This window comes from Tympanuchus pallidicinctus, unplaced genomic scaffold (genome assembly GCF_026119805.1).
Source record: "Tympanuchus pallidicinctus isolate F22 unplaced genomic scaffold, pur_lepc_1.0 scaffold18, whole genome shotgun sequence".
Taxonomy (NCBI): domain Eukaryota; kingdom Metazoa; phylum Chordata; class Aves; order Galliformes; family Phasianidae; genus Tympanuchus; species Tympanuchus pallidicinctus.
Genome location: NW_026294699.1, coordinates 8,802,034 through 8,826,647, shown reverse-complemented (window position 1 = coordinate 8,826,647; position 24,614 = coordinate 8,802,034). Strand labels below are relative to the sequence as shown.

Sequence of the window (24,614 nt, the reverse complement as noted above, 5' to 3'; positions counted from 1 at the left end):
CCAGCGCCTGGTCGGTGGGTGACAGTCTGAGCTCAGCCTCTCGGCTGCTGGGTATGGTGCATGCGCTTTAGGGGTGAAGGAGGGCTCAGAGAGGTGGGCTAAGGATGGAAACAGAGTGACTGTGCATAGGAGAGACAGCAAACGAAGTAGCCAGACAGAGGAAGGAGGTCTGCAAAATAAGACTTGACTTGGCAACAAAAGAAAGTGGAAAGACAAAAACAGTCTCCCAGCAAAACATTGGAATTTAACTTTCACAGCTGCAAATGGAAAACAATCACTTCCCACACGAAAATAACTGATGGGCTGCATTGACGAAGAGATGTCTGAGGAATTTCAATTAAAAGCCAGTGACGCTGACAAAGGCAATGAGATTGAAGTGTTCAAAAGTAAGTGAGCAATGGGGAGGGAGGAACAGTAAGTGGCAGGCGGGGAACAATGAGTGCTCAGCTCTGCGTGGGCTGGGCCCCTTGCATGGAGGCAGAGGGAAAGCGCTGAGCTCTCAGTGTTTTGCCCAGGTTCTCTGTCACTACTGCACCATGGCAGCACCATGGGCAATGTGTTGGCCTTGTCACCATGGTGTTACCTTTGCCTGGCTGCTCTCCTAGGCCTCCCATCCGGGTGATGTTTGTCCTCTCTTTCTGTGACTTCTCTTTGGAGTCAGAGCTATGTTTGCTCTTCATTTGTAGGAGCAGAGAAAGCAGGGTGAGATACCAGGCCTTGGAGCAGCTGGGAGAATTAAAACTTGGCTGGAGGTACTGCCATAGGTGATGGCAGAGACAAAGCTGAGCCGCAAGCAGAGCATGGCAGGAGCCTGCATCAGCTTCTCTGCAGCTTCCAAGCCAGCCAGTGAAGAAGGCAGCAGACATGATGGAAGAGCACGTCCTTGTAAACTCTCTGCCACAAGGACAGCTCCACTCCACCTGAGCCAGCGATGGAACCAGAGACCAACAGGCTCAGGCTGCTGGGAGGGCACTGCCAGCACCCCCAGAAAGGAGACCATGACGGTCTCAACCACAGGTTTGGAATTTGCCAGCAAAGGCTCTGCCTGGGTCTAGCAGGAGGCTGAGAGCTGTGGTCCCTGTGTGTGCTGCAGCACGGCAGAGCTTTCGGGCTGATGGTCCTAATGGGGTTGTGCTGATCGGCTGCCTTGAGAAACAAATCCACTTACATGGAGATGCATGGGAGAAACAACCGACCGCTGCCGGCCCCACTCAGAGCCTGCCAGATCCTGCAGCCCTGCTTCCCCGAGGCACGCCGCATCTCCAGGCGTGTGTTGTTCCATTAAGCTATTTTTAGCAAACACATTCCCCTTATTTCAGCAGCAGTTATCTGATTAGTTCCTGTAACTATATGAGGAGCAACATTTCCAGGCATGACTGAGAGCTGTGAGCAGGCTGTGCCTCTTCACATGCATTTTCTCAAAGGGAAAAACTTGCTGGGGCTGCTCCTCCTGCTGTGCTCCCATGGCTCCGTGGCTCCAAGCGCCAGCATTGCATGCAGCCAAGCTCTGCAGCACGCGACCTTTGGCAGAGCAGCAGCCAGCAGGCAATGTCCCCAATGCCACCTGCAATAAGGGACCATCCCTGTGCCACGTTGCTGAGATGCAGCGACGATAAGCAGCTGGCTTTGTTTGCTCTGAGCATGAGACTCTTAAAGACTTCCATCATCATCAGCTGTAATGGGGATGGGGGAAAAACAAAGTCTCTTTGCTAACGTAGTGCTGGTCCCAGGGAGTCTGCGCACATTTCCAGCCGCTTTGTTGCTGCATGGGGACAAGCTAAAAATCCCATGGAGCCATTGCTAGCTCCACAGCATTGTACTTTGCTCCCTCCACCTCTATTGACCACAACTGTACTGGAAAATCAGATTATAGAGCAAAGCCTTGGCACCAAGTCTGCTCTGCCAAGTCAGGTCCTCCATCTCCTGGATGGATCATGGCAGGAAGAGGGTGAGAAGCCTCTGCTGTGACAGCTTTATCTCCAGCCTCAGCAGAAGGGAGCCCAGAGCTCTGCAGCCATGGCTGTGTGTGTGGCTCAGGGTGGCAGAAGGGGATCTCAGGGGGAACTGAGCCCAACTCATCTCCCCCATCCATGACAGAAGCTCTCAGAGCTCTGCTCTCTGCCTCCTCCCTCCGCAGTGGGAATGTTTTAAGAGAGCAGAACAAGAATTCACTGCAGCTTTAAATGCATTCAAAGCAGCTGTTCTGCTGCACGCAGAGAAGCACTGCCCCGGGGGCATTGCAGGTCCGGGAGGGGAGGAGAGGATTTGGGCTCACTGAGGTGCCCACTTATGCAGCTCAGCCCTTGGGGGCACCGAAGGTCCCAAAGAGCAGCGCTCGCTCTGACTGTAGCAGCAGTACTGTGTCACCATGGTGCGCTCTGGGCTCTGCCCATGGCTCAGGTTGGTGTGAGCTCCTTTGTATTGGCCATCAGCTCCTCCTGGGCTTGTGCAAGCCCTGTTACTTATTTATGCCTTCATTGTGTGCTTGCTTGGCTTCTCACCAGGGAGATTTATTTTCCTCTCCTGCTCCGATAGGACTGCTCGAGCCTCCTTCTGCAGGAAGGATAAGGCTGTGCCGCTGGAACTCTGTCACACAGCTAAAGACATTTATTTCAGTTGAGGGAGTCGCAAGTGCCTTGGGTGACACTTCATTTGCAGCTAGAAAGATGCAAAGTGTTCCTCACTGAAATCAGTTGCTGAGACACCGAGGATAGCACAAGTTGCCAGTAGAGCAGACAGCACCCGCTGCCCCCCAGAGTATGCTCTGCCACCCCAATTTCTATGCCTGCTCTTCTCTTCCCTGTGCTTGTCTCTTGCCCATGGCTCTGCCAGCTGTGGAGCAGTGCAGGAGCTCCAGCTGCCGGAATATGGACCCGGACCCAGAGAGCAGCCGCCCCCATGCACTGCTGTGAGACTGGGGTATGCAGCAGATCAGGGGCAGCAGGCAGAGCGTGGAACACAGCACTGCACCCACATGAGTGAACGCGCCCGTGCTGCACCCCTAGAGCACATGTGAGTGCGCAGTGTGCTGCTCCTTTTGTGGGTGCGGATGCACGGTGTGCAAGCATCCTTCGTGGGTGCAAACGCACGGTGCATTGCTCTCTTCGTGCCTGCAAACGCACGGTGCTGCTCCCTCCCTGGGGGCAAACGAAGGCCGCTGCTCTCTTCGTAGGTGCAGACTCACGGTGCGCTGCTCCCTTAGTGGGTGCCCTCGGGCCGCCCCTTCCCGCACTTGTGAGAGCCCGCAGCTCCGCTCCCCTCCCGCACGAGCACCGCTCGGAGCACAGCGCGCGGCGGAGCGCGGCCGGGGAGGAGCGAACGGGCGCGGAGCGGAGCGTGCCTGGCCCTCGCCGCCGCCTCCGCGGCGCTGCCATTGGAAGCGGGGCCGGGCCCGGGGAGGCGGCGGCGGCGGCGGTACGGCCCCGCGCGCTGAGCGCGGCCGCGCTGCCCCGGCATGTCGCGGAAGAAAGCGGCACGGAGCAAAGGCGGCGGCTCCGCGCCCTCCGCCGCGCTGCCTCCCCCCGCCGCCACCGCCCCGCGGAGCCCCGCGCCCGCTCCGGAGCTGCCCCGCAACGGCGGCGCTGCGCCCGGGCGGCCCTCGCTGAGCAGCAGCGGAGAGTTCTACGACCTCACCTTCAAGGTGCGAGGGGCTGTGGGAAAGGGACTGCCCGGGGAGGGGCGGGCCGGGCCGGGCCGGAGCAAAGCGTGGGGTTCCCGGGGTCATGGGGGGGTGGACCGTGGGGCCGTGCCGTGCGGTGCCATTACGAACCGAACCGTGCCGTGCCGTGCAGTTCGGAGCCGAGCCGTTCCATTCCATGCCGTGCTGAGTGCAGCAGCCCTCCCCGCGGCCACCGGCAAAGTTCCTCGGAGATGGGATGGCCGTAGGGCACCTACCGTCGTGCCCTCACCCCCCCACACTCCGTGCTTTGGCCGCCCGCTAACCGCTGCCATCCCCACTCCACATCTGCAGGGCTCAGCCCCACCACCCGACCCAAGGCGGTGTGTCCGGTGGCTCTGAAGGATGCTCCGTGGAAAGCCTTCCACCAAAGGGCTCCTGCTCAACTTTTGCAAGTGGTGACAGATGGCTTTCTGCTCAGACTGGTTACCATAACCTTCTGCTCCCTCTTTACCAAGATAAAGAATTGGGTTATAAACCAGGATGACAGTTTCTTTGCGTCGCATTGGATCTGCTCTGCCTGCTGTTGAACTATCTCCAGCTTGTGCTTTCCTGTAAGGGCTCAGCTGGCTCCGTCTCGCTGCTTTGGGTTCTGGCTTGTGAGCCAGTCTCATTTCCAACACAGCTCTCTGTAACCCAGCATGGAGCTCTAAGCTACAGGGAAGGTGGTGTTTGCTCTGGCGAGGTCCGAGTGTTGGTGCGCGGTGCCAGGAGCGCAGCACCTGCGGTGCAGCCATGGTATTGTAAGGATTTGAGATGTAGGTTCAATTCTTTGGGAGGCAGTGGTTGCTGGTACAGCTGCAGCAGCAGTGCAACAGCTGTGCTGATATGGAGCTGACCTCCTATGGATGCTGCCCTGAGCTCAAATAAACCCAACCATGCCGGGTAGCAAAGGGCTCTGCTCTGTGTCCGGGTGTTCCTCACTGATGGATGCTATGCTGTGTTTGGTGCCAGCCTAACCTAATGGACTTCCCCTGCTCCCTCTGCTGAGCTGCCCCACAGACAGCAGTAGCCCCCCAGGGCAGGCATGGGTCTAGTGCCTGCTGGCAGAGCTGCTGGGGGGAGCCCAGCCTCAGTGCTGCTGGGAATGGTGGGCTCAGGGGTGGGCACACTGGTGTTGGAAAGTTTAAAAAAAAATCAGCTCTGCTGTTTTGTACTAAAATTTTGCACACACACACACAAGACTTTTTTCTCCCCATCCCCTGGATCCACACACGTACATATAGGTTTATCTGAGCTCACTGTGTCATGGCTCTCAGTAGGGCTGCATGGGGCGGTTGCAGCAAGCAGCTGCTGTGGGGCACCCCAGGAAAAGAGCCGGAATGAGCCCCAGAAGAGAGGCATCCGTGTCTGGGGCTGTCTCCATCCAGGTGGAGTGGCAGAGCCCATGGCACTGGTTGGTGCTGCTGGCTCCTGTGTGGGTTTGCTTTGACCCAGGGCAGTGCCTGTGTTGGAATCGTTGATATTTGGTCACAGGCTGACAATTTTTGCAGGGACAATGGCAGTCGGGCTCATGGAGGCAGCACCGTGCCCTGGGTGTGTGGAGCAGTGCAATGGAGTGGTGCAGCAGCCCTAGTGCAGCCAGGCTGAGCAGCTGCTTGTATCCAGGATGGAGCTTTTGGGTTGCAGAGGGGTAATGGCTGCGGTGGGGCTGATTCAGGAGAAAGTTTCCTAACCCTGCTGCCTCCCTCCTGCAGGTGATGCTGGTGGGCGACTCGGGGGTCGGCAAGACCTGCCTGCTGGTGCGCTTCAAGGATGGCGCCTTCCTGGCGGGCAGCTTCATTTCCACCGTGGGGATTGACTTCAGGGTAAGTTGGGATGTGCCAGGTTGGTGTCTGTCTTCAGAACACCAAAATGCTGCTCCAGCCATGTGGAGCTCGGCATCCCGTACCCGTGCGTACCCCTGGGGCTGCGGGTGGAGGAGGCAGCTGATGGCTGCAGCAGCGTCTAATTATGGCTCTGCATAACAACGGGGAGTGAGTTCTCCCTCTGTGTGCCCTGGGGAGGGTTTGTGTACCACAACTGTTTGGCTCTGACCATCTGCCCAGTGAAAATATTTCCCTAAGCCAATGTCGTTGTTTTAAAAACTATGATAGAAAACAATAACAAAGTGACGCAACCCAACATCTCCTCGAGGCATCTCCAAAGCAAACCTTAGGGGCACTGTGCAGGAGCTCTGTGTCATTGATTGGGCTGCGCATCCTTAGCCCCATCCTACCCGGACTGAGGACGGTGGCCATTGCCCAGGCAGCATTTTCTAATGCTTTTGCCTTCGAGTACTCTGTTGGGAGCTGGTGACTGGCTCTCCCAGCTGTTGTTTGGTGGGGGTGTTGGATTGAATGGGGGACCTGGAAACAGGCAAGCAAAACTAGCATCCCCAAAGGGTGGTGGTGAGCCATGTCAATCTGGAAGCAGCAGTTGGAAGAAGAGTGGATGGACTGAGGTTTCAGGATGGATCCCATCCCCTAACTGCTCCCTGCAGCAGCTTGGGACATGTGGCACAGTGTGGGACAGTGGTGCTGTAGGTTCCTCTGTCAGCACCGTGGATGCCCCTGTGCTGCTTGTTCCATGGGTTGATGATGCAGAGTGGTGCCCTTGGCTGTGCTGTGCCCTCCCAGCTGCCTTTCTTCATTCAGAAGCTGCGCAGATGCTGTCCTGGGCACAGACAGAAGCTCTGGTGCCACTGTTCCTGCAGTTCTACCCCTTGCATGTGAGCCTGTCCTGCACTGCAGCTCTTGATGCAGAGTGAGGCCACGGGGGCCACAAATGTTGGTGGATTGAAGCCCATAGTGTTATACCAACATAATCACACCATATTTTGAGTGTTCTTAAAAGGAAAGCATTGTATTGCTGATCACAGTGATTGATACCAAGGGCAGTCTTACAACCTGTCACTTATTGATCAGAGTGCTGAAACAAATGCCACTGAGCAGCAATCAAATTAGGGTTAATTTACTCCTGTAATAGAACTGCTGGAGGTGCATGGGTCTGAAATGGGCGGATTATGCAGCGGGAGACATCAGGAGTGTGTCCTAAACCTCATTATTACCATCTCAGTAAGATGCTCATCATTTTTCAGGGACATGGAAGTAGTTCTGTGATTGTACATCTCCTCTGCCATTACGATAATCCTGTTTGCAGGCGCCGAGTAATTGTGCCCCTCTGCTGTTTGCATTACAATGCACAATTACAGAACTCCAGGCTGAGAGCACCAGAGGCTTCTGCTGCACAAGCACGTTTGGTGTTTAATTAGCATCCAGCTAATAGCGGAGCTGTCACGCTGCCCTTCCTTTGCCATCCCTGAATTCAAAGCCAGGTTTCTGGCTGAAGCCCTCAAGCCCATATGTGCCAAGGGGTGGCTCTGGACTTGGTATGGGCTCTGCTCTGCTCTGACCTCATCCAGTCCCTATGGGGCACCCAGAGCCCTCACCTGCATCCTTTGGGACTGCCTGGGCGAATGGCTGAAAGATGGTACTGCCTGAGCAAATGTAAATGAATAGAAATCCATATAAAATTAATCAGGCATTACAATTCTTAATGACCCCCTAGGTTTTTCCCTCCTACTGGTTTAAGTTACGGAGAGTCTCTCATGTTCTGTTGTTTGTAATTGTCTCCTAAACAAACACAAGGATGTTGATGTAAATACCAGTGTTTCCTTTTTCAAACAGACTGGGGAAATTGCAATGTTAGCATTAGGAAAAAACGCATCAGAGTGGAACCTTTACAGTTCAGAGATGCCCTTCAGCTTCCTATCCTGTAGTGATCCATTGATGGGATCTAGTGATGGGAGCATTTGGGAGTCAGAGCCAGGCTCCAGACACCTCCGTACATCCACACCTCTGCCTGTCATTGCCATTCTCCCCATCCCAGGGAGCACACCCATGTTAAACAAACACTTCTGACAGTGTCAGCTTTGGGCTCCCTGCCCTTGCTGGACAATAGGTACCCAGTTATTGCCTCCCACGAGCTATTGCTGCCAGGGCCGTGCTGAGCACTGGTCTACTTCTTCCCCCTGGGCATTGAGGTCCTGTGGGACATCTGGGTCCCCAAAGTTCCCATCCAGCATCTGTGCAGCTCGCCTCACCTGGAGCTCCCCAAAACTTTGTGCTTTAGGAGTTTCAGGCAGAAAGTTGCCCCGGAACAGAACCATGTTAGGAATCAGAGGGGTGAATCCCACCTTTCCTGGTGGGTCTGTAACATCTGCACTTTGGGAATGTGACAGAAGTGTGCACAGGAATGGGTGGCAGCTGACCTGGAGCGGTTCAAATGGGGCTGCCAGTGGAGCACAGCTGAATTCAGGGGTCTGTGCTAATTGGACCTGAAAGGAGAGAACATAAAAGAGAAAATTCAAGATGAGCCTTTTCTCCCTGGGAAGAGGCTCTAATGAGGTTCTTTGCGCTGAGCCGGGGAGATGCTTTTTGTGTCAGTCAGCCTTACAGACAGGTCTGCAGGGAGCAGCTCTGCCGCTCCTTCTCCCGACGCGTGCAGCGCGATCCCTGCGGGCGTGCAGATCTCGTGCTGCGGCCCCGCTCCGCCGCTGCATGGGCTGCCCCTGGCAGGGAACGTTTCCCGAAGCCCCGACCCAGCCCTGCTCGCAGGGACCGCTCTGCTCAGCCTTGGTAGCACTGCTGTTAATCTGCCCCCAGGAACAGCTCCCACGCTCGGTAAATAAAAGCTGTCACTGGTGGCCCTGAGCAGTGAGGGGCTGTGGTTACATCCTGTGCTGCTCCGGAGCTGCGATCAGTGATGTGTGATAGGATTTTTTTTTGCATAAGATATGAGTTGCATCTCTGTTTGCGGCTCTGTTTGTACGCTGTGCCAGACAGTGTTCCCATGCAGGGGCTGAGGGCTGTGCTCTGCCTGGCAGTGCTGTGAGCAGCAGCGTGGGGACAGGGAGATGTCCTCAGCTCACATCCCAAAAGGGCACTGCCCATATCACCTGGTGCTCGGTGCCCTGCTGGGGCTCGGAGGGAGCCTTACACTGGGTGCACCCCTCCGGTGGCTCTTCCTCTGCTTCATTTCTCGCTGCTGTATGGATGTTAATAAAAGCCAGTTGCTGATTTGCTACTTTTGCTTTGGTTGCTGTAAGGAGAGCTGGGATCCGTTCGCCCAGAGGAGCTTCCCACCCTGCTGCCAGCTTTCAGAGGGTTCTTGTGGTGCTGTTCAGGGACCCCACATTTATTTTATTGATTTATTTCATGTCCGATTCTTTGGATAGCAGCCATTGTGCAGCTGCTCCCTGCTCCCAGGACAGCCTCTCCAATAGTCGCTATTCCCAAACAGCCGAGCCCTGCTTTGCTTTCAGCTAGTGCTCCTTTCCCTTGCAGAGAGATGCAGCTTTGCAGTCTGCTCCCGATCACACGAAGGCAAAGCTGTCATTTGCATGCAGGGCTCAGTTGCCAAGAGATGCTGAGAGCAGAGCCTGGCGGGCTGCACCCTCTCCCTCCCAACTGCCGGTGTTTTATTCATGTCCCTTTGGCTCTCGCATTTGGAAAATAATAAACCTCAGTGTGCTCTGGTTCTGCAGCACGTCGGTGAGTTGTGAACGCCCGCGTACTGCTGGTAATCCCAGTGGGCAACAGCCTAAATTTCTGCCCTGGGGAAGGCAGAAAGAAATGAGACAATTGCATTCAAAGCAGAAAGTGCTCGAGTTGCTCTTTACGTGAGCCCCAGAGCCCAGGCAAGAAAACTCTCATGCAGTTTGCATGGTGATGTGAAGGTGATCTCTATGCACAAAGGGCTCTCTTATGATCCATAATGGATTTGGTACCTAACCCAGCTGTGAAGTCTTGCATCCATCCCAGCCAACAGTGAGAGCGCTGGGGCAGGGGGTGGATTTTGCAGGCATCGCTGCTCCCGGCTCATTGCTGTCCTGCAAGGAAGTGGCTCACAGCCCATAAAACATTGAAATAGGGCCAGAGCGAGTCTAAACGGTCTGAATATTTAATGGAATAAATTTGGCTTAATTTCACTTTCATCTTTCATTTGTGATAAAATATTGAATTCAAAGGTGCAGAACTGGGATTTTCTTTGAAAGCAGAGGGAAGTGGGGCCTTGTAGTCTGTCTGAGTGCTGGCTGCTGGGGGACGTCCCTCAGAGCTCCCCTGGGAACGGTGGGCGCTGACAGCAGCGGGGTCCTGGGTGCGGTGCTGCGGGTCCACGTGCACCCAGCACGGAGACAGCGTGGGCTGCCTCTCCTTGAGCTGTTGCTGACTCATTCGTTACCGCCGATTAATTATCTGCCCCCAGCAGGCTGCGGCACGTTTTGGAGTAAATGAGCCTTTGGGGCAGCGCGGCGCAGCGGAGCTCGGCGGGTGCTGGTGATATTGGCCATGCAGTCAGCAACCCAACACTTGGGGGAGTGCAGTGGGTGCTGCAGCAGTCGGGCTCCAGCAGTCATCCCCGTGTCTGGGCAGGGAATGGGTTTTGGCAATGTATGGCACTGGCAGAGCATCGTGTCCTGGCACTCATTGTGCTCCAGCACTGGGAACAGGCAGTGCCCACCAATGGTCATCTCCCTTCAGATGAAAATAGAAAACAAAAAACCTCCCCCCCTACCCCATTGGATAGTGGAAATATTTTTAATAAAGGATCCCATCTGAGTGCATGGGAGCTGTGTTTGTGGAGAGAAGGAGCTGTGCCTGAGCCATTGTCCATTCGTCCTTGGCAGGCAGTGGGGAGGGTACTGGTTACTATGGAAATGGGAAATGGGCAGATCGAGATCTTGTTTACCTGCAGAGCTCTGCCACAAGGAAACCAAACATTGAGCATGGTGCTGGTGGCTGCTGGGGACAAGGAGGATGGAGGAGGATGAGGATGGTCAGTGGGAGCTGGTGGGTTTTCTGTGCAGGACATCTCTGCCCACCCCATGGGAACATCCCTGCCCTCCCCATGGGGTTTTGCCTTTGGTCAGAGCTGGAGGAGAGCTGTACCATCCCTGCCTGTCAGCTCTATCCCAGTGGTCACCATGCAGAGCACTCCATGGCTCTGTTCATCCAACGAGGGCACGGAGTATTTTTAACCCTGGCTAAGCACCAAATCATTACCTCGAAGGACTTCAGAAACCTCTCTGAAACAACAGCAAATATTTCATATTTATGCCTGCGTGGGAGAAAATATTTCTCCCTGATTGCAAGTAATATCTGTCAAGAGCTCGTGCAGCTCTGGAGGTTGGTGAACACCCCAGGGCACAGAGCAGACCCACAGTGTCAGCACCAGCACAGCACCACTGTGGGGATGCAGCAGGTCCCATTGTGAACATCCGATGAGGTTTTGTTTCATTTTGTTTTAAGTTTTGTCAAAGCTGTTTAATGGAGGGTATCTGTGCTCAGATGCATTTGTGCAAACAATCCCACACTGGTTCCATGCCCTGCAGCGAAGCCATGGACCTGCAGCGAGCCGGGACCTTGTGGGCCTTGGTTGAATCCTGAGTGCAGCTCCTGATGCGTTCCTGCTGGCTCTCAGGCCCTGCTGTTCTTATGCCCAAGTGACACATTTGGGAAATGGAGGCTTTTGCTTTTCCAGCTTTGCTTACGCGGGTGTCTCTATGGAAACCGCTCCGCCATCCTCCCCTCGCCAGCGGGCTCCGATGGCTGAGGGAAGGGAAGGGCTTGTGGAACGTGCACTGTTTGGGCTCTGGCCCTGTGATCAGTGAAGCCACTCTGTGCTGCCAAGTCTTTTGGTGCTAGGATTTGTCACCCCATGGGATTGAGGCAGCTCTGCCCCTGCACCCAGCGCAGCCCTGCGCTGCTATCCCGACGGTGGTCCTCGAAGTCCTCTCCAACCCTGAGCGTTTGATGATTTTGTGATTTGTTCTATGATTCTACAATTGATTCACTGGTTCAATGATTCTATGAGTGATTCATTGATTCAGTGAATCTATAATTCCCTGTTCCCATCCTGCCATGGAGAGCTGTTGGCATCAGCATCATGTCCTTTGCTCTGAACCTTAAAAAAATGCCCATTCATGAATGCTCCCCTCAAATCCAGGTTGAAGGGGCTGCCAGGCAGAACCAGCCCCTCTTTGGGGTGCATTGACACTGCTGGCAAGGACCTTGCTTGGCTGCTTGGGTGGTGATGCTGAGCATTGGATTGGAATTGCTGTGTTTTGCTTCCTGGTGTTATGCTGATGGCTGCAGATGTGGCACAGTGGTGCAAAGACGCAGCATCCATTCATGCAGCCAAGCCAAGGTGATGGGACTTGGAGCACCAGTCTGTCTGCAGGGGTCGGTGTCACCCGTGAGGTCCTGCACATGCAATCAGCCCCATCCCTGTTCTGGGTTCACCCAGGTTGTGTCTGCCCCATACGTTTGGCTCACTTTGCATTTTCCCTGCAGTGCTCTGTGTGGTGTTGGAGCAACTCATGTGGGCTCCTCGGTGCACACAGCCCCTCTCACTGCACGCTTGCCGATGTAGCGGAAATGCTGAGGGCTCACTGCTACTCACAGCGCCTCTTTTTAGAGCTGAGCGTGGGTTTTGGCAGCAGTGCTGGGCAGCCCACGCGGCCTCAAGCAGTGCCAGCCTTGGGAAGGGCTGGCAGGAACATGGGTGCTGTGCCGTGCAGGACTTTCTTGAACCCATTAACATGCCGCATGTATTAATGTGCATGAATTAATGTGAGAGGTGCTTGACAGCGCCCAAAATAACTTTGTTCCTGAGCAAGTGTTACTGCATGGCATATGTGTTTTTACCCACTGAATACTGACACACGTGAGGTCACATTTGTGCTAAAAGCACAGCTCGCTCAAGAGACCCAAGCAAAACCCACCAAGGTGACTGCAGGCGGCTTTGGGTTCAGTTTTATTTGCAGGAGGGTTTCCACCCTCTCTGTGGAGCAGAGCCCAGTGGAGCACTGTCCTGGTTCTGGGACAGCAGTACAGGATTTGGGCAGATGCTGCTATTGGAGAAAAAAAGATTCGTGGATGGAGATTATTGTGGCAGTGCAATGCAGCAGTGTGCCTGCTGTGCCCAGCACCTTGCAGTCCCCTGGGAACTGCAGTGTGGTTGCATGCATGCACCGAGCCTGCAGCAGGGCTGTGTTTGCAGTGACTCGTGGCTTCTTACTGGACATTTTCATTTGACTTTTGCTGGGTAGCATCTGCACTGTGACAGCAGCTGAAGGTTGGTTGGGGTTCCACTGCCTGCAGATAGAACATTTTCCCAGTGGCAGCCGCTAGTCTCCTTTGCTTGCAGGGTGTTGGCACTGGAGGCGAATCTGGCAAAGGGAAAGCAGGAGCTGGCAGAAAGAGGAGACCAAAGCTGTGGATGCCAGGAGGTGCCCATCAGCTCCATTCCCAGTGCAGACGCTGCAGCACGGCCTGTGCCTGGCAGACGGCATCATTGCTATAATTGCTGCCGAGGTGCTGCGAGATGCCAAAGATAGGTCTGGGAGGGGCTGCGGGGTGCCTGCTCTGAGCCTCGCACCCAGACCGGAGCAGCCTGCTTTCCATCACAGCACTGTAGCACAGCTGTGTTGTTTCACAGAATCACAGAATCACAGAATCACCCGGGTTGGAAGGGACCTCAAGGATCATGTAGTTCCAACCCCCCTGCCTAGCAGGGCCACCAAACATACACATTCAGATCAGGTTGCCCAGGACCCCGTCCAACCTGGCCTTGAACACGGCCAAGGACGGGGCATCCACAACCTCCCTGGGCAGCCCATTCCAGGGCCTAACTACTCTCCTTGTGAAGAACTTCCCCCTAACATCCAACCTAAATCTTTCCTCCTTCAACTTGGATCCATTTCCCCTAGTCCTGCTGTTGTTTCTTTCTTCCCCATCTGAAATGTGCCAGTGCTCAGCAGTGCTGCCCAACACCTCTGGCGTGCCGTGGGTCCCGCATGGCTGTGGGACGTGTGGGGCTGGGCCACGGGTTCTGCCCCCAGTATTCCCCAGCTGCTTCCTTGCAGTCTCTCTGGGATCACAGCTGGCAGCTCCAAACTGATGTAGAAACCTTGCAGAGATCCCGCTTTGATAGCAACAGGAATGCAAGAGCTGGGGATATTGCTATAAAGCAGATCATGCGCTCAGTGCTGGCTTGCAGCAGGCATGGGTTCCAAGCACCAAGACCTTGTATGTGTGGGCCATTGCCAGTGGAATCATGGAAGATAGATTGCAGTCATTTGGTTGCTCTCTTTTCCCTAAATTCTTCCTTTGAAAGACTCAGCTGGACCCAGGTTTCCTGCTTAGATGGAGCTTGGCTTCCCAGAGCTGCCTGGCGGTGCAGCCGTGGGTGAAGGATGAGTGTGTTTGTGCTGGGATGTGATAAAAAGCTCCAGATCCATTTGTCAGATCTGTGGGATTATTATTATTTTTTTTTTTTTAGGGATGAGAAGTGCTATTTAATGATGCTGTTTGCAGTGTTGTCTGCAGAAGATGCTCCGTTACTGCCAGATGCTGCCAGGATTCTTTCCTTATTTCCTTTAATTGGATTGCAAAGTCATCTCTGAAACTTCAGGCAGGTTTCCATCCTTTTGGGTGCCAGATAGAAAGAAGCCTGGCTGCACCTCCAGCTGTAATTACAGACCCTGCTAATTGCATGCCATGGTGGATGGAGCCAGGGAGCCTTCTTTGGGCACATCTCTGTTGAGCTGAGGCACATCCCCTGCACCGGAGGAAGGCACAGTCCTGCAGCAGTGGCCACACAAGGTCAGTGCAGCCCCAAGGCTGCAGGGCTCAGGTGGGATTCCCAGGACCCTGATCCAAGGATTGGGACTATAATCAGGGCTGCTCCCCACCCTGTGGCTGTTGTAGAGAAAGCTGAACAAAGCAGATTGTTTCATTTCTGATGCTTCTCTAGCATAAAAACTGATGCAAGGTTTTGTTTTCCCTCAGGAGCAGAGCAAACAATTCCCTGTACAGCCATAATTGATGACCCATTTTTCATCCTCATAACACTGACAGGTGCTGTGTATGTTGTACGTGAGAATAGATGCCACAATAAATGTGCTGTGGAGATTCCTGTTCTGCTTTGCAGCATGCTGTGTTGTTGGTAAGGAAAATGAAGATAAATACGCTGAGCACCATGTTACTTATCCCCAGTGTTGGCACAGATTGGCGTGAGCCATCTCTGCCCTTTTGTTTCCAAGGCTCCTGGTTGGGAAGTCAGCATGGCTGTCTTTAAAATCTGTCTTCTGTGATAAAGCAGAAGAGGTGCAGGGGTGAGACCCTTCCACCCACGTCTCCTTGGGGCCATTCCCCAGGGCATCCCACTCTCTTAGATCCCAGTATTCTCATTCCATGGGCACTGCTGGGCTGGGATGGGGGAGGCTCTGGGGGAGGATGCTGAGGAGCAGAGCAGGGCCTTACTGTAAAACCTATGATCCTCAACAGATCCTCTTACCCCTAATCTGCCCCTGAGACGTGTCTCTCTGCTTCTTGCCAGAAAAACCTTTTATGTGCAGACTGATGTGAATAAAAGCTGATAAGCCCCTAATTCTTTGGTGTATCTGCTCTAAAAAGAGGATTGACTCTTATCTGCTGTGGGGCTGGCAGCCAGGGAGATGCTAATTGCACTTTAATGCAGTGTGCATGGCCCTAGAGGAGAGGGGCAGGTGGGCTCCTTCCCTGTGCCGTGCTGGGTGTTGGGTGCTGCCTGGTTCTATGCCTGTCTGCTGCTCCGCAAGGTGGAGACACCAACTTGGCATCATTCTGAGGGCTCATGTGAAGCTGTAGTAAGGGTTCAGCAGTGCTTGTGCTACTCCAGCGTCTGTTTGCAGTTGTTGGAACTTCAGTATTTGTTTAGATGTTGATTTCAGACCCATGAGCAGTGTTTGCCTGCTGCATTCTTGCTGTGTTTCCCCCATCAGACACCACAGGAGGTTTACAGTTAGCTGACTTGCAGGGCTGGCCCTGAGCGGGGCCGAGGGATGCTTTGGGGTTGAGGGATGCTCAGGGCCATGGTGACAGTAGTTCTGGTATGGGATGCATTCTCACCTGGGACCTTTCCTCCCTTAAAGCATCCTGCGCTCAGCCATAGCTCAGTGCTGTGTTATCAGTGTGAGCTGCGTGCCAGAATGTGGCAAAACTGCCATCCTGGGCTGCAAGTGAGCAGGGACTGGATTTTTTCCTTTTCCCTATCCACCCACTGAGGCTTCTTGAATTCTGGGGGGCTGTTCTTAGAGCATTTGTGCTGCCCCAGGCTGGGCTGCTGTGGCTGGAGTTGCTGAGCTTGCTGGCAGCACGTGTGTATTCCCTGGGGAAACTCCAGGGTTTTAATGAGCAAATTGTGGTGTCCTGCTGCTCTGGGCAGCTTTCCATATTGATCCTTCATCCATTTCCATCTCTGCTCTCACAGACAATGTGTGTGTGTCTGTCTGTAGGTGCAGTCCTGCTTGACTGTGGGGTGTCTGTGCTGGGGGAGGAATTTGGGGTCTGCGCACCGAAGGCATTTGGTGCCATTCTGTTCCAGCCTTGATGCAGGGGTGGCTGTAGTGTCCACCCTGTGGCTAAAGTCCCAGCCGCGGGCTGGGCTCAGTGCCTGCCCCTGCAGTGGGGTTCTCAGGGAGTGACCACGTCCCCATCCCTGAGTCTCCCTTTGCCATTGGTGTCTCTGTACCATAGCTGTGTATGGAGGCGATGCTGTGGCTGGGTTACCCTGAGCCCTCGGATGTGCTGGGAGAACCAGAGGAAGTTCTTCCCCTCCCCATGCTGGAGAGCTGCACTGAGCAGCTTTTGATTTGTCAAGTTTAACTGTGAAGCGAGTTAATCCATGTATCCAACTGAACGCTTAAGGCTTTAATTAATTAATGAGCAAATGAGCAGAAAAGCTGCAGGGAGGCAGAGAACACTGGGTCGGGTTGTCCATGCCATAACTGACCACGAGTTGGTGCTCCGGCCTTGGTGGGCAATGCATGTGGCTCCCAGTGGGACATCCTTGCACGGGCAGTGCCCCAGCAGCAGCTGCAAGCACAATGTTGGAGAGCAGTAGGCTGTGGGGAGCAGCCTGTGAGTCTTCCCTTCCTCTGCTTCCCAATGGCAGTGCTGGGTGGGTGATGCTGCCCATCTCTGAGGTCTGTCTGCACGATAATAGCATTGCCCCTGCATCTGTGAGGCTCCAGCTTTATTTATCTGATGTCTTGAGGACAATTTCACTTACAAACATCTTGTTCCTGCAGCAGCAACTCTCAGAGTGTTCCACACTGTAAGCTCTGCTAGAAAATGCTTTGACAGCACTGTCAAAGCCCGTGTGAAAAGCTGTGCAAGAACTGCTTTCCTGAACATGCAGAGAGCGACAGCAGAGATCAGTTGCATGGACAGCTTTGCTGCAAGCATTACGTCTGCTATAGTGCGTGTGTGAGCCTGTGCTCGAGCGCAGTGCTCCCTCACTTGTCCTGAGTATGTCCTGCAGTGGGTGACCAAAAGTATCGGCTTCATACTGCAGCCTCGCAGATTCATCCATTTTCCCCAGCCTGCCCCAGCAGCACCTCGATGCACAGCTCCCTGCTGCTCTTCCAGATGGTAATTAAGCTTAAGAATCCTCCCCTAACCCAAAATGTAGGGCAGTTGTAATTAGTGTGAATCCTGCTGCTGCTCTCTTGCTTTTAATTAAGCTCTTCCAGAGAACAGGTACTAAACGAGGTGTCAGCACTCAGAAGGTGGTTTGCGGAGCGAGGTTTGTGGAGTGAGGTTTGCAGTACAGCCACTGCCTGTTGTGCTCCAAACCCACAGCTGTGCTTTGCATCGCTCACTGAGCAGAGGGTCGAGGAGCTGCCACATGCACCCTGGGCTGCTGCCCCCCACTGCTCGGTGCCAGGCACAGCTATTGTCTGCAGCGTGGCTGGGATATGGGTATCAGCCTGAGCTGTGCTACAGGGCAGAGTGCTCTGCAGGTCCCCAAGCCGTCCTGCTGTGGGCAGCTGCAAGCTGTCGCCTGCAGGAAATCACCTGTGGCTGCTGGCAAATGCTTTCCTTTTGTCGAGCAATGAGCATAAATCTATGAAATATTTAGTGAGAGCTGGCTGATTACGACGAAGAAATGAACAGATATCTTGGAAAAATGATGTGCAATTATTGCAAGGTATTCTACATCCTACCAAGGCAAACTGCAAATGTGCTGATGCTTTGTTAGGAAGGCAGCAGCTCCAGGCTGGGCTAGGTGTTCACACTGCTGCTGCTTGAAGCTGTGATGCCGCAGATCCATCAGCAGCTCCAGCTGTGCACCTTTCCCTTTCCCTTTGCCTTTCCCTTTCGCTTTCCCCTCTGCAGCCACAGCCAGGCTGCCCACTTCTTCCACTCCTGGGCTGTGAGTCACTCCTCTCCCTCATCTCATCACTGCTTTTGAAGGTATTTATAAACCATGTTCATCTCCCTGCGCCGGCTTCAGCAGACAGTGTAAATTTAGCGTGCTTTTTCGCTCCACGCCATCCTCCTCATCCGCATCCTCATGGCCATGCTCTACTGGAAAGCAATGGGATTGGCATCACAGCAGGTGCAACCAGCATCCCACCTGGCCCTGTCATTGCTTGGGGCTTTTTTAATCATACCCCGGTGATTACTGTGCTAATTTCTGTGGAATTCTGCTCCTAGCTGTGGGACTGCTGTATGTTTAGGATTGGGTTTGGTTAACACACTGGGGATGCTGAGTGCCTCACTGTGCCTATCCTACAACTCTGCTGGCTTCAGTGGGGCTCTGAAAATCAGTATCCAGGGTGCTGGTGATGCTTTGCTGCTGCAGTCCTGGATCTGTCTGGGAGTTCATGGCACCAAATAGGAAAACTGTGGTTGGTGGTGCCAGGGATATCTGTGTGTCCTGTGCCTGCCTGGTCAGGCGCTGCTGCTGCACATCACATGGTGACAACTCGTGGCTCACCTTGGAGCCGGTCCACAAAGCAATCGCTGTTGGGGCCAATTAATTTGCTGAGCATCCTGGTGGTGTTGTGGGAGCTGCTGGATCATTATCTGCAGTTGTTTATGCAGGAAGAGGGCACCCAGCACCATGCCAGACCCCAGCTGGGGCACAGCGGGCATCACCTCACCACAGATGGCTGTGGGGACCGAGCCCAATGCTTGCTGGGAGAACAACAAGTAAAAGCAGCAGGAAAAGGAGTTCTGTGTAAGTTGCTAACTGAATATGGAGTCGCTTGCTGTGCCTTTTGAAGGCTGCTAAGATGGGATGCTGGCACTCGTTAATTTATTGCCAGAGGTGATCCAGCCCGAGCCACACACCACATTAAATCAGCATTGCAGACACGGATTTAAATATCCAAATAGATGTAACTTGCAGCAAACACAGGAAATGATCTTCTCGCTGTGCAAATACAAATTGCTCCAACAATTTGGGCTGTGATGTGCAAGTTTAAAAAATGGGGAGAGAATATCAGCAGTGCACTGGCAGAGTTGGTGTGGGGCAGCAGCTCCCGGTCTCAGCGCTGCTTCTCTTTTGTCTTGTCTTGCAGAACAAGGTGCTGACAGTGGATGGGGTAAAGGTGAAGCTGCAGGTGAGTCCCTGGAGCTGTGCTTACAGTGTTCAGGTGTGGTAAAACCCCTCAGAGCTCCAGGGCTGGAGACAGCCCCAAGAGTCCAATCTCTGTCCCATGTTTGGAAGCTGCCATCGTGTGTGTCCCCACTTCGCCAGCTGTGTTGGCATGTGGATGTGCACATGTGTACATGTGCAGCCCAGCCATGCCAATAGTGCCCACCTTCCCCTGATAGCAGCTCAGTGCTCTGGAAACATCGCTGTGCTAAAACTGGATCAATTCAGTGCACGGTCCCTGTGCATCCTTCTGCTGGTCAATTTCCAATGGAGCTCATGAGCCCTTTGTCACACACCCATGTCCCTGCAGTTGGATGTGCTGAGGAACAGGGAGGTGCTGCTTACATATTTATTCACTTGTCACTTCTCACCATTCTCAGCGAGCTCCTCTGCAGCTGCAAACTGCTCATGTGCAAATAGATCAGCCCCTGGGTTGCTGTTAGAAGCAAAATGCTGAAAAAACTTTGTGGGGTTGCAGTGTGCTATGGTCATGTGCTGTTTCCATCCTGTGAGTGGTGGCATGATGTTTCACCCCTCTCCTCTGCCTTGCAGATCTGGGACACGGCTGGCCAGGAGCGCTTCCGCAGTGTCACACACGCGTATTATCGGGATGCCCATGGTGAGCACATCCCCAGCAGGGCTGGGGGGCTTGGGGAGCACAGCATGGTGCCAGCACTAACACCTACCACTCTCTCCACAGCCCTGCTCCTGCTGTATGATGTCACCAACAAGGCATCCTTTGACAACATCCAGGTATGTGCGACACCTCCCAGACTGCTCCTGATGGCTTCGGGCAGCTCTGCGTGTTTCTGGGGTGCTATTGTTGCTCCCTAAGCTCTGAATCTCCAGCTGGTGCTCAGAGCAAACCGGTGGGTCATTGGCTGCAGATGGCATGGAGGTTTGGCAGCCTTCATGATGCTTTGTGCTGGAGATGAATGGGGTTCAGGGAGCCTGGGGAAAAAGAAAGCTGGAAGGAGCTGTGGCTGATGCTGCCCCACAGCAGAGGTGGTACTGTGGGAGGTGGCACTGTGGGAGGTGCACGCCAGCTGTGCGAGCTGTGGGCATTCCCAAAGGGCTGCAGACAGTGCCCCGTGTGCCCAGCTGGCAGCTGCTGAGGGGCTGCTGATGAAGATGCCGGAGGACACGCAGAGAACATTTTCACTTTCCTGGCAATCAGAAAGGTTGATGGACTGGGTTCAGTGACAGATTTATGCCACGTGTAATTACAGCACCAGCTGGATAGCTTGCTCCTGGTGATCAGGGGCAGCAAATGCCAGCAGCGAAGTGCTCCCTTGTCCCCACTCTGCTGCGATGTGTCCCCATGTTGCCCCATTGCCTTAGCAGCAGACCCGGGCAGAGGAGAGGACCACATCCCACTGTCCCTCATTCCCTGCAGACCCACAGGTTCCCCACACATGGCACCTGGTGCTCAGGGCTGGGCAGCCCCAGCTGACTCTTCCTATTCCTGAAGCCCATCTCACTGCATCCCATCTCTGCTTGTGTCTCTCCAGGCATGGCTGACAGAGATCCACGAATATGCACAGCAGGATGTGGTCCTCATGTTACTGGGTAACAAGGTGAGTTGGACCCATGGAGCTAGTCCTGCCAGGATGCTATGGAGATGGGCAGGGGTGGGTGCAGTGCAGCCATGCAGCTGCAGGTTTTGGGGCAGCAGAGGCGCAGAAAGTGACCACATGTCCCAGGGAGGGATGCAGTCATCACCAAAGCTGTGGTCCTGCCCATCTCCCTCCTGGTGCACAAAGCTGACTCCTGCTCTGCGTGCTGATGATCTGCAGAGTCTCTCCCAGGGATGCTGCATTGAAATGAGGTGCTGGAGATGGAAGCAGTGTCTTGTGCTCACCCTGTGGATCTGAGTCCCAGATCCCTCTTGCTGCCAGGGCATTGCTGCTTATGCTGATGGGACGGAATTCCTGGGGCATGAGGCTTATCTAATGCTGAGCTTCCAAATAATCTCCCTTTCTTCTTTTGCTGTTGGCAGGTGGATTCAGCCCAGGATAGAGTGGTGAAAAGGGAAGATGGAGAAAAATTGGCTAAGGTATGGGAGGTACTCTTTGCTGCATGTGGGTATTTGTTATGCTCAGACTGGGCAGGCAGCACAGCAGCCATGGGGATGACTGCGGAGTGGGATTCATCCTTTGTCTCCCTCTCTTCTCTCTCATCTGCTCATCCCTTAACCCTCCGCTGCCCTCCTTGGTTCGATGTCTTCACATTTCTTCTGAAGCTCTGTACAAATGCTGTCTTGTCCTGCAGGAGTACGGGGTGCCCTTCATGGAGACCAGCGCCAAAAGCGGCCTCAATGTGGAATTAGCATTCACAGCTATCGCAAAGTAAGGGGGGGGGTTCTGGCTGTGGGGAGGACGGCATGCAGCACCAGTCACTGTGAAGGGGCTGGTGTCACACAGCTTGGTAGCAAGCTGTATGGGCAGAGAAGTAAAGTGCTTTCCCCTTCCTGCAGAGAACTGAAACACAGGTCCATGAAGCTGCCCAACGAACCCAAATTCAAGCTCCATGATTACGTGAAGAAGGAAGTGAGAGGCTCGGGCTGCTGCAGGTTCTGATACGCTCGGTGCATTTGTACAGAGACTCATGCCACGTGTTTGTGCGCTCTCTCCTCGTGGACAGTGTGTGCATGTCTGTCTTGTGTCTGTATCTGCGTAAAAGGTGAGCTGAGATGTGGGGGTGAAAGCAGCAGAAGCTCCTCAGGCTGGCAACAGGCTGGCCGTGCTGCACCACAGCCGCTCCCCGAGCCCCGCAGCACCCACAGCCCCGCTGTGCTCCGCTCCTGCAGAGAAGCAGCACCTCTCGCAGCTTCTCCACTCCTGCCTTGCCCAGAGCCACTTCTCGGTGCAGCTGTGGCTCCTGGAACGATGGGTTCCTGCATCTGTTCAGCAGTGACAGTCCTTCGCCCAGAGCGTCTTCGGGTGCGTTAGTGTTAGGAGTGATGATGTCGGGGAGTGCCTGCTCCCCACCAAACATCCGGGCAGAAAAAATCCTGAATTCCCTTTTCCCACACCTTTGGAATTCAGCTGTTCAGATTCTGGGGCACGCAGGAAGGCTTTGTTTTCAAGGCAACCGTTTTTGTAGGTGCTTACTTCTGCCTGTCAGTTGTTCCCGTGTTGTAACATACCTCCTCGATGAAGATTTCTCCTCTTCCCCGCAGAAGACAGAGCTTAGATGTCTGTTTGAGTGAGCTCCTGCAAACACATCTGTTGTACAGAGATCTGACTGTTTATCTGTTTGGTAAAGGCTTTGGTTCTCTTACTACAGCCATTTCTAGTACTTTAATGAGAAGAAAGCTAATGTTCTGCAGCTTATTCTAAATACCTTTATGTAAGTGTGATAGCATTTTTAGACCACAACAATGCTTAGCTATCTCTGAAGTTCTCTTGGGACAGCTCTTTCTTCTAACAGAAGAAAGATGAGGAGAGTGCTGTAGGCATTGATTGTACAGGTCTAAGACTCTCCTGCCAGCTCTCTTCAATGGACTCCTCACCCCTTTTGTCTGGTGCCAAGCGTTTGGCTTTTGCTTTTTTCCAAGTTGCACTTCAAAGTACAGATCTGGATGATGTGTTTGGCCTTTGGCAATTTTCTTATTCAGCAATTCCACATGCACTAACACCAGGTGCCCACTGCATTGAACCTCCCTGCACTGCTCTAAATGGACCACTGAAGTCAACCCACCCTTCACTTCCCAAACACCAGCTTTCTCAGCAGTGAGTCGGGGTGCAGCTGCCCCTCATTGTGCCAGCTTGAGCTGCAGCAGCATTTCCAAAGGGCACTCAGCACAGGAGCCAGGCAGGCAGTGACAGAGGAGACCCCTCGGAGCTGCACTTCTCAGTGAGCTGCAGTAAAATAAGCAACATGCAGAGCAACTGCTGAAACGGGTCCAGCACAGTAATAACAGAGCCTAAAATAAACCTTTTCATAAATAGCTTTTTAGGGAGAAATGTCTTTCAGTTCTCTTATTTTTGTTAAAAACCTGTTCCTGGGGGATGTTTGCAGCTCGCAGCCTCCTGCCACCATGCATCCCCAGGCAGTGCCTGCTCCGTGCTGGCAGCCAGCACACAGGACCTGGGGAACAGAGCCAGGGCCTCTTTTTTCTCATCAGCCCTGTCAGGCACTCCTTCCCTTGCAATCGCCCTGTCCTGTCTAGCCTCAGCAGAGGCAGCCTCCAAGCATCACTGCAGCTGCCCTGCACTCTGATCAGACTTTATGAAGGAGTGGAAACCTACTGAACTGCTTTGTGCTGCTTTGTTGAGCTTTGTTGTGCTCCTGTAGCTGCTACCTGATCAGTACCTCTCATGATGCTGCTTAACAGCTACCTTCATTCTCATTCTGGGCTGTAGCACATGCTTGCTAGCTGAGGTTAAAAAAAGAGTGGAATTTTCTACAGCCCTCAGCCTGAAGGAGCAGCATTTTGGTATCCTGGCTGTACAGCTCCTGGGAATTTCCACAGAAGCACAGGAGACAGGCAGCTCCAACACCCAGATCCGTTCCCAAGCCTGCCTTCAGGATTGTATTTTCTCAGAATAATCTTAGCAGTGTAACAGCAGCCCCTGCCCCATGCTGCTAATCCCTGCAGACACTCCGCTCTTATCTGGGCAGGAACGCCTTGTATCTTGATGAAAAAGCTGGCAGTTACTGGTTTGGTTCTTTATGGGGGGACCAAAAGCAAGCTAAAAAAAAAAAAAAAAAAAGTGAAGTAGAGGAGATGCAAATGCTACTCCTTGAAGGTACCTTTTGGGACCTAAGCAACCAGCATAAACATCACAACTGTATTTGTGGCCTCTCCTAACACACCTAGGCTTCGACGAGGCGCAACTCCCCCTCTATCCCACCACAGACTGCCCACGCTCTACTCGTCCCCAGTGCCTGCATGCAGCGCAGCTCTGAAGCCCTTCCTCAGATTCGGCCATTTTATACACGGGCCTCGACTGCCGCCCAGCGACGGAGCAGTGCTCAGTGCACCACGCAGGCCAGACAACGCGGCATCACTTGCACTTCTCATTCGCGCTGGCTCGTTTATAGCTTTTATTTCATTCCTGTTAATAAATTTTTTTAATAATCTCCGTGGCTACGGTGGTGCTTTGGCTATTGTGGCACATACCCCCCTTGGTTAATCATTTAATTATCTAAGTTCACTGTGTGCCCAGAGCCAGAGGTACGATCGGTCTGTAGTTTCCCGTGTGACGCATAAAAGGAACAGAAGCAAAATTTCAAGCCTTCTGAAAGCTTTATTGAATCTGTAAGCTGTAGAGTCAGACCGGCACAGGAGCTCCAGTGGAAACACGGAGGCCGCCGAGCGGTGCGGGCCTCCCGACGCTCAGCCTGCACGTGCGCTCCGCACCGCAGCACGCGCCCACCGCGAGAAGCGTGCCGGGCGCTAAGGGAAGCAGCCCAGGCTCTCGCTGCCCCTCACGCCTCTGCGATCCGATTCCCGGCA

The 24,614-nt window shown here is 53.8% G+C and overlaps 1 protein-coding gene across 1 annotated transcript; it reads left to right on the top strand.

The window, feature by feature from the left end:
- Positions 1-3,417: 3,417 nt before the first annotated feature.
- RAB26 (RAB26, member RAS oncogene family) lies at positions 3,418-24,238 on the top strand. Its single transcript, XM_052680188.1, has 9 exons — positions 3,418-3,640; positions 5,374-5,484; positions 19,074-19,115; positions 19,703-19,769; positions 19,851-19,903; positions 20,662-20,727; positions 21,150-21,206; positions 21,422-21,498; positions 21,627-24,238. Exons 1-9 carry the CDS (start codon positions 3,455-3,457, stop codon positions 21,727-21,729), a joined length of 762 nt encoding a protein of 253 aa, XP_052536148.1. The 5' UTR covers positions 3,418-3,454; the 3' UTR covers positions 21,730-24,238.
- Positions 24,239-24,614: the final 376 nt, after the last annotated feature.

Excerpts from the sequence above, each read along its gene's own strand:
- RAB26 (XM_052680188.1), top strand. The coding sequence starts at position 3,455 with ATGTCGCGGAAGAAAGCGGCACGGAGCAAAGGCGGCGGCTCCGCGCCC. Across the intron at positions 19,116-19,702 it reads GGGTAAAGGTGAAGCTGCAG|ATCTGGGACACGGCTGGCCA; the intron begins GTGAGTCCCTGG and ends TCTGCCTTGCAG. Across the intron at positions 19,904-20,661 it reads CATCCTTTGACAACATCCAG|GCATGGCTGACAGAGATCCA; the intron begins GTATGTGCGACA and ends GTGTCTCTCCAG.